Source organism: Salvia hispanica, chromosome 4 (genome assembly GCF_029641045.1).
Source record: "Salvia hispanica isolate PSC_SH4W2 chromosome 4, Shi_PSC_v1, whole genome shotgun sequence".
NCBI classification, from domain to species: Eukaryota; Viridiplantae; Streptophyta; class Magnoliopsida; order Lamiales; family Lamiaceae; genus Salvia; species Salvia hispanica.
This window is the reverse complement of record NC_142695.1, coordinates 57,679,938-57,689,376: the sequence shown is the minus strand read 5'-3', so window position 1 is coordinate 57,689,376 and position 9,439 is coordinate 57,679,938. Positions and strand designations below refer to the sequence as shown.

General features: G+C 38.2%; 3 protein-coding genes across 3 annotated transcripts; 1 reads left to right on the top strand and 2 right to left on the bottom strand.

The window, feature by feature from the left end:
• The first annotated feature begins 409 nt into the window (after positions 1 to 409).
• Positions 410 to 3,076, top strand: LOC125206489 (uncharacterized). The gene has a single exon (XM_048105740.2). It carries the CDS (start codon positions 431 to 433, stop codon positions 3,074 to 3,076), a length of 2,646 nt encoding a protein of 881 aa, XP_047961697.2. The 5' UTR covers positions 410 to 430.
• Positions 3,077 to 3,501: 425 nt separating this feature from the next.
• On the bottom strand, positions 3,502 to 4,729 carry LOC148929666 (uncharacterized). The gene is made up of 2 exons (XM_089057554.1): positions 4,425 to 4,729; positions 3,502 to 4,349 (listed from the first exon to the last, which is right to left on the bottom strand). The coding sequence occupies exon 2, from the start codon at positions 4,327 to 4,329 to the stop codon at positions 3,604 to 3,606; it is 726 nt and encodes a 241-aa protein (XP_088913680.1). The 5' UTR covers positions 4,330 to 4,349; positions 4,425 to 4,729; the 3' UTR covers positions 3,502 to 3,603.
• LOC148929665 (serine/threonine-protein phosphatase 7 long form homolog) lies at positions 4,407 to 6,129 on the bottom strand. Its single transcript, XM_089056983.1, has 4 exons — positions 5,892 to 6,129; positions 5,176 to 5,811; positions 5,016 to 5,103; positions 4,407 to 4,871 (listed from the first exon to the last, which is right to left on the bottom strand). The coding sequence occupies exons 1-4, from the start codon at positions 5,933 to 5,935 to the stop codon at positions 4,407 to 4,409; spliced, it is 1,233 nt and encodes a 410-aa protein (XP_088913109.1). The 5' UTR covers positions 5,936 to 6,129.
• Between the last annotated feature and the right edge of the window lie 3,310 nt (positions 6,130 to 9,439).

Genomic DNA, 9,439 nt, shown 5'->3' with positions numbered 1-9,439 from the left:
TCGTTAAAGTGAAAACGCATAAAATATTGCGTTTTACAAAGACGCATAACCCTTATGCGTCTTTCAGTAATGATGCATATAGGTTATGCGTCTTTCCCTTATGACGCATATAGATTATGCGTCTTTCGTTAATGACGCATATACGTTATGCGTCTTTCAGTCGGGTTTTAAAGGGCAGAAGGCGCAAACAGAACAGAAGCAGAAGCAAGGAGTCACGGGTTGGCGATTTCCGCCGTTTTTCGACGATTTCGGTCGATTTTCAGCATTTTCTTCATAAGTACCGGTAATTGTACTTCAATTTAGCTACATTCATCTTTATTCATGTTTATTTTGCTTTCATTTGTTAGTTTTACCCAATTTTTTAAATTAGGGCTTATAGGAAAAATGTCCCTAATTGTTGTTTTTGGAAAATGTTATTGATGCAGAAATCATGCAAGTATTTGTGAGTTTGTATTGGGGTGGTAGAGTAGTTCAACTACCCCATATGGGTATTGGTTATGATCCACCTCGTGCGAGGAGCTCCATCGTATTAAATTCGTGTGTTTCCTATTCTGAATTGGTTGCAATGATATGTGATGCGATGAGAATAGATATGAACCAACACACTATTGAATTATTGTGGAGACAATGTATAATCTTTGCTTCCGGTATGAGTTATACATGTTCTGTGATTTGCAATGATGAAAGTGTAATGTTTATGTTCAACAATGCTCAAAATTCAAGTGGGTGTATTGAATTATTTGTTGAGTATTCACCTGTGAGAAGTTCAGAAATCCCACCAGTTGTTGATTGTGGTATTGGATCATCTGCGAGGGTTGAACTTTTGAGCTCAGACTGTGGTATTGGATCATCTGCTAGGGGTGAACATATGAACTTTGATCATAGTATGAATGAGCAGAGAGATGTTGTAGATGCTGTTGATGTTGGTGTTGGATTGAATGATGAGGTAGATGTTGTAGATGTTCTTAATGAGCCAACAGCATTATCTGAGACTGAGCCAGAACCCGATCTCTGTGATGGTGATGGTTCTTCTGATGATGGTGATGGTTCTTCTGATGATGAGATAATACCTTGTAAACCTGTTGTACAAGGTGAACAACCACTTCCAGAGTACAACACTAGGGGGTTGAAATTCTTTCGCAAATTACCAAGTGGTCCTTCTGGAGTATCTGATGATGTTGTTGATAATGAACATAGCAATTTGTATTGGGATGAGAAAGAGCCGCATCGGATTGTGTTGGGAACAAAATTTGATTCCAAGCTTCATGTGAAGACTGCTATAACTGTGTGGAGTTTGTGGCAGGAAAAACAGTTTAAGGTCGTCGAGAGCAAATTAAGAAGAAGGTGGCATGCCGTATGCAAATTTCCAGCAGGAACGACAGCAACAGGTATAGGCATCATCAGCACCACCGACGCTGAAAAAGCGAGGGAATGTAAGTGGGAGGTTTCAGTTACACAAAGGGCTCATGACGATATGTGGGAAGTTAGAAAGTGGATGGGTCGACATACTTGTGTAGGCCATCGTGCTAACAGAGATCATGCTAACTTCTCATCGGCAATGATTGCTCTGTGTATTCGACATCATGTGCGACAATGTGCCGATTTCAAGGTCTTCTCAATAATAGCTGATATTCAAGACAGATTTGGTGTGTCAATCAGTTATAAGAAGGCATGGTATGCAAAGAGAAAGGCTATAGAGTTTGTATATGGTGGATGGGAGGAATCATTCAGGCAGTTGCCAAGCTACATGTTTGAACTCCAGTCACAGAATCCGGGCACAATTGTTGAATGGAAGCACAACGAGTTGTTGAGTCAGAGACGTACAAATGTGTTCAACTATGTTTTCTGGGCATTTGGGCCTGCAATACATGCTTTCCAGAAGGCTGCACCGGTGTTAACAATAGATGGGACTCACCTCCGAGGAAGATTTAAAGGTAAGCTGCTTGTTGCTTGTGGTTTTGATGCTAACAAGACATGCTTGCCTATTGCATATGCTGTGGTGGATGAAGAAACCAATGACAGTTGGTCGTGGTTTTTGGATCATGTAAGAACTCATGTGGTGAAATACGAGAGAGAGGTGTGCATTATATCAGATAGGCATAAAGGAATCTTCAAAGCAATGGAGTCTGCAATCATGACAAGGGCCCCGCAGATACACCACAAATTTTGTTTGGTCCATGTGCGAGCAAATGTGTTGAAGAAGCACAAGGGCCCCAGTGTGAAGGCCAAAATCTGGAAGTTGGGGGTTAGTACTCAGGTACGTAAATTTGACAGAAGAAGTCGAGCACTATCTGATGTCAGCCGTGGTGCGATGCGAATGCTTGATAGGATTACAAAAGAACGTTGGTCGCTATGCTACGATGGTGGACTTCGATGGGGGGTGGCCACAACAAACATGTCGGAGTGCTACAACAATGTTTTGAGGGGTGTTAGAGAGTTGCCAATTAGAGCTTTGGTTGATTTGACATTTTGGAGGACGGTGAAATGGTGGGTGCAGAAGAAGACAACAATTGAACACACTGAAGGTGAGTTAACCCCGTGGGCGAGGGACATGCTTGCTAGGAATGACTCAAAGGGGCGAAAACATTACATTACTGTACTTGACCGAGATACAGGGAAGTATCATGTCCGAACTCGAGGAAGAATAGAAAATGGAGTGTCAAAGGGCAACAATGTACAAAAAGTCAGGTATCTGGAGTCGACGTGTAGTTGTGGTAAATGGCAGACGTGGAGAATTCCTTGTTCACATGGTTGTGCAGTTGCTAGAGACAGAGGTCACGTCATGATTGACCTTATAGATAAGTCCTACTACCTAAGTACATGGAGATCACAGTACTATGGTGAAAATTCATTTGATGCACCAAGACACGAAGATTATTGGGTTGAACCTCCATGGAAATTGTGCATCACCCCCCAGCAGTTGATTCCTAGAAGGCGTGGCCGAATTAGAAGAAGGAGGATACGTAATCAAATGGATATCCGCGAGGAAGATGAACCGAGGGCTCCCCGCCGTTGCAGAAATTGCGGGAAAGAGGGGCATGACCGAAGAAATTGCACAGACGGTGCTGTTCAGTAATTTCATGGTATATATTTGATTTGTGTATTTGAGAGCTGTTAGGTTTTTTATTGACAATTTCAGTTGATTTGCAGGAACGGCAGACAAGAGAGGGCATGACGTCGAGGCTGAATATTGTTGATGTTTGTTTTTGAGCATATGTGATGGATCTTATATGACATTTACTATGTTTGTTTTTGGGCATATGTGATGGATCTTATTTGACATTTACTATATTTGTTTATCAACATTTTGTGGTAGATGTTGTTGACAATTATTATGATTTATATTGACTTTAGTTGTCAGTTATTATGTCAAATGAATTCTGTTGTCATTTTTTTCAAGCAGGTGGAATGAGTGTTTGACAATCGATACTTTGTATTGTCAATTTTTAAAAAAATTTGCAAGAATTTACCTTAATTATGTGACCAAAGCCTGTTTAAAAATAAACAAATACCAACATATTTATAAACAAAATTCCACCAAAGACCATTAAAACATATAAGTTCAACTGAAAGATACATATGACACCAACTCATATCAAAAACCTATTTCCCCGAAGGAGTGTATTTTGTTGCAGCTTTCCCTTTGTTCCTCCTTGTTGAAAATCCCCTTAATACATTGTGCATTGCCTTCCCAATCTTACTTGATGAACTCTTCACAATTGGGCGTGACGATCCCTCGGTAGGTGGTCGAGATATTACTACTTCATCCCCTTCCACACTCCCTGATTCCGCGTCCTCTTCTTCCTCGTCTTCTTCTTCGTTGTCCTCTTCTTCCTGTTCCTGTTCCTGCTGACCCTCTTCTTCCCTCACACGAGCCACAAATTGGTAATTCTGGAAATATGAATCACGTCGTGCTCTAGCTGCATCCCAATCAGTACCAGCGTCGAAGAATGAATCACATGATAATCTTGTTCCCCATTGCGAGTCGTCGTGGCTTGAACCACTCATCTGGAACTGTGACCCTGGGTAGACAGACCAACTGGGGGGATCGTACTCTGGACTCAGTGGCTCTGGTTCCGCATAATCAGGCTGCGGCTGTTGCGGCTGCGACAACCTATACTGTCGGGTATACCGGTGTCCACCTACTCGAACACCCGGCACTCCATGACGAATAGAAGTCGGTGGGCGTGTCGGCATGACCACATCTCGCCGTTGCGACGTGGGATACTCCATCACATCAGTATTACCTGTCGCACGAAGACCCTCAGCAACCATTTCTCGAATCTGCCGTAACCGAGGATCGGTGTCATGTTCGAGGTCAAATGCCATATCCCCTGAGCCATCTCAACCTGGATAATACAAAATCATTAAAACCAACATATACAAATTTAAAACTGAATTCATTTTTATATACAAAAACATACCAACACTTTCATAGAAGAGGCTGACTCGTTCATCCCAGTCGTTGACTGTGTCCCAGGTTGAGTTAGGTATGACACCGTGACCCTATTGTACCACGCCATATAGCCCGGATTAATGCGACCTTCCATGCCCGCCGTTGCATGGTCAAAAGTTGATTGGAACCTCTCGTGTCTCATATCCCACTCATCAATGTACAATTTATGTTTCTTTGCCCAATCAGCGCCCTTCATCCCACGACGGTGACTTTTACACAAATGTCCGGCATTCTTTAGCATCCTATCATGATACTCAGGAATACGCTGGTAGCGGTTAAATTGTCGGCAAACCCGTCCAGCCTCGTGTGCCTCGACAAATGACCAGCACACCAAGTAAGTGTCGCACAAGAAGGATGCGGTCGAATCAATGCAGTGATCGGGCAAGATGCAATCTATGTACGGTGTCCACAGAAACTACAAACATATAATATAAAAATCAAATTAGCAACTGGCCGGGATGAATCAGTGATAATTGATTAGGATATAATAAAAAACCTATAATATAAAAATCATAGTTATAGTAAATTCATTAACTAAGACAATGGAAATAAATTTCACCTGGCCGGGACGAATCAGTGATAATTGATCACGATAATAAGCAACTGAATATCGGGGAGCATTTCCTATTTCAGTCACTCCGTGCCACCTACACATAAAATTAATGTCAAAAGTTACCAAAGACAAATAATTAAGTGAGTTAATGTAAAAAATACATTACTTGGCTCCACACGGGGTATACGGCGTGTGCATAGGCGATATCACAAAGGATGGCCTCAATGTGGGCATTCTTTCCCATGCCCATAGCTGCAAATGAACCATAGGTCCACCCAAATCCCTCTTCTGCCTGCCTACAGAAGCCTCGCATAAATAATGATACAGATACGCCAAAGCAGCACTACCCCAACTGATATTAGCCACTTGGTTCGGATCGTCAAAGGCATTTAACCACATAAAGGGGACCTTGCACCCTGTGGTGTCCGGTAAAATAAGCCCTCCTAACAAGATCAGAGCATGTATACGTGCCCTTTGGACGTATGCATAAGCATGCAGCCCATCATCCAAAGGTAGTGTCGCTTGGTGGATCAGAGATGTCATTAGCAATCCGCCCTGCTTCGTTTCTGTGTCCACGTCAGGTATCCATCCCAACATATCTCGACACTTGCTGGGCCAATCTTCATATCCGATAGGGTAGTCATAGCCAGTGAAAACACGCCCGTCTGCTCTCAAACCCCACAGGCTTTGCACATCCTGTAAGGTTACGGTAGCTTCTCCAACTGGTAGGTGGAAAGAGTGAGTCTCAGGCCTCCAACGCTCGACAAGGGCAGTGATAAGCTCATTGTCCATCCTCATTGGCCTATTACTTTCCAACACGCCTCTGAAACCCCATACATCAAGCCAATACTTCACATTTTCATGTATTGGCATTGCCCAAACCTTAGTTTCCGTCCGACGAACTCTGAAAACATTTGATGTGCCATCAGCCATCAATGAGGCTGAGATGTGTTCGTCTTGATGAAAGAGTAGTGATGGATCCTCAGGTCCATAGCATAACTGTCTTTCGGAACTTGTAGATGTCATCTGTTTAATATCATCAATCATACAACATAGCATAAGTTGAAAATCTACATATCCAATAACCTCCAACATACCAATCTAAGATGTCACAAACAAAACTAACATATTTATCAACAAATTAATATCTACATAGCACTCAAATACCTCAATAAGTAATCACTTAAACAAAATTTAAAAATTATTGTTCAAGATTCAAATTTTATCACAAAAAACTCAATAATCCAACCTAAATTGCAACTTTAATTGAAAAGCAAAAAACTATATTCCAATTTGAAAACATATAAACCAAGATTCAATTTTTAGCTTTGTAAAAAAGGGCACAATTACAAATATTGAACAATTACTTCCACCCATTGCATTATACACATGTGAAACCCACAAACAAGCAACAAAACAACAAAAATCGACCCTAAATTCATCAATTTCATCATAAACCCTAATTTTGCTAAATTAGGGAAAACCTACTCAAACAAAGCAATAAAGGATGAATTTAGTGAAATTGAAGAACAATTACTTGAAGATGTTTGCAATTTGGTTGAAATCCGCCGGAAAAGGAGAGTATTTCGCCGGAATCGCCGCAGGACCGCCTGAATTCGCCGCCGCTGCCTTCTGGCGAACTGGAAGTGAGTTTGCTGTCTGTTCTGCCTGTTTAAATCGCGACTGGAAGACGCATCTCTTTTATGCGTCAGCAGGCAAAGACGCATAAGACTTTTGCGTCACTAAGCAACGACGCATAATAGTTATGCGTCACTAATGAAAGACGCATAACTCTTGTGCGTCACTCCAAAACGCTAATTTTATTTGCGTTTTCACCTAACGACGCATAACCCTTATGCGTCTTTGCTTAAAGACGCATAACCTTTATGCGTTTCATTAAGAGTGACGCATAACCTTTATGCGTCACTCCCTAACTGGGAACAAATCTATTCTCCTTCATTAAGATGGAATGCAATTAACATCCCAGAACAAAAGAAGAATTAACCCTAATTCATGATCACTTAAAGTATTACATAATAAAATGGAAGACAGTTCGTAATAATAATATACGAATATTATAAATTTTCCAATAAATACAAAATCAAAGATAAAATATATGTGGTATTCAAATACAAATACAAAAATACTCAGATGAGTTTGACTGATTCATAAACAATAGGTAGTATAATTTCGTGCAAGAACTTGAGCCCAAATTCAAAGAAAAGTTATTTCACAAAATAGCAAAGTTATGTTTGATTGTATTAAAAACTAATAAATTTTTGTTCATGAATTTTTTTTCCTAGAGTAATTTGTGTCCTGTCATATGTCATTACAAATTTTCTAGTAGTAATATTTTTTGAAAAAAAATCATATATTCTTCTAAATTGTTGGATTAACTATGGATGATGAAACCCAATTAAATCAGTTTAACACTCCTCTAATTTCAACCAATAATTCAGAGATATAAGTCACCCAATTTGTGTGAGTTTAGACTGTTTAGTATAGTCAAAAATGGTTATACTTATAGATAAGAAAATAAAAATTGCAGAAATAAAACGATTAAAAGATAGTAACATTAATTTTTGGGCCCATTAGGCCCAGCTAAATTTTATCAACCTCCGTTGTGGTCTTTGTTTCAGCAATATCAGTTTAGGCCCATTAGTTTTGTCTCGTTTAATTAATTACATTAATTTCGTAATTCATATATATAAAACTCATTTGAGGTTAACATGTTTTCCCTTTCAAAAAAAATTTTTAAATATTTTTTGTTTGACCTAGATTAACAAATAGAATATTTTGGCGGAATTTAAAAATTATAAAATGAAGAATTCACTAATCTGTTCAACACGAACTGTATTTTTCATTTTAGTTAGAGTCGATTAGTAAAAGAAAAGTTATTAAGAAATGTGTTAATTTACTAATACGTTAAACAAACTATGTTAAACAAACTATGTAGGGGTTCATGTCTACAGCTCGTTATTTTCTCATGTTATTCTTAGGACTTATAGAAATTCGTATTTTAATCAAATCAGGGGATTTGATTAAATTAAGTGCGTCATTTACTTCACTTAAATTCCTTTAATTCAAAATTTATTTCTATAAAAGAATAATTTCATAATCTAAGTCACTACTTCAATTAAAGAGTCCGTTTTGGAGCGAGAGTGATTATGGTATTTGATTGTATTAAAATTGATTTGAATAATTGAATTGATTGAGCACAAGGTTTGGGATTTATTTTGCAGATTATGGAAGAGCGGAGATCGCGTGAGATCATTGAGGAAGATGTTTTTGTGCACAACAACATCTTTAATTATTTGGGCTCACTAATGTAGGATTTAAAATTAATTAAATAGGGCCCAAAATAAAATCTTCAAGTATTTTATTTTGTTTATTGCACTCAACACAGAATTGAATCGAATTAATAATCTTTGGTGGTGTTCGGTTGACAAGATAAAATAATACCAAGATATAATCTAGGATTGAGTCGTGAGATTATTTTAGTCATAGGGGTTAGCTAAAGACTAATTATCCCATGATTATTCATTTAGGATTGAGTTGAAGGATTTAATCTGTTGAACCAAACACACTATTAATTTAATACGAGATACAATCTTGCAAACCAAACACCCCTTTTGAGTATAAATATTATTGTATTAAATTTTGTCACCTCGACAAAACAAATTTGAACATCACGTACGGAATTAATTAGTGCCTTAGTGTTATTCCAAGCACTCAATAATAATTTTTTATCAATCGTGAGGCACCCATTTATGATTCAACACAAGGTCGTTCATACAATCAGTCCAGGTAATTAAATTCGTGAAATAAAACCCTAAGCACTAATGTTATGCAGTAATTCCACACGCCTCATTTATTTCACTGACGTCATGGCATTTAAAAGATATAAATTTCTTGGGGTTCGGAAATTTGGATGTTACATTAACTAGAGATGGAATTATGTGCAATATATATTATCTAAAAATATCTAGATTTTTATAGAGAAAAATCTAGATATAAAGAACACAAAAGAATAGAATAGAGAATTCTAGATAAATTATGAATGTCTATAAATACAAGTGAGTTGCACCATTATGTACAAATTATTGAGAAGTTTAAAAATAAAGTGTTTAATACGAGTGAGTTACACCATTATGCACCATTATACGAATGAGTTGCACCATCTACATTCCATCAGCCTTTAAACTTTCAACTTCACCGACAACTTTTGAAACTCTCTTGGATGATTAAATACACTATTGTATAAAATGTACAAAATGAATAAACATAACATGATTTTCAATACCTCCGATCATTAATCAACTTCACCGACAACTTTTGAAACTCTCTTGGATGATTAAATACACTATTGTATAAAATGTACAAAATGAATAAACATAACATGATTTTCAATACCTCCGAATCATTATACA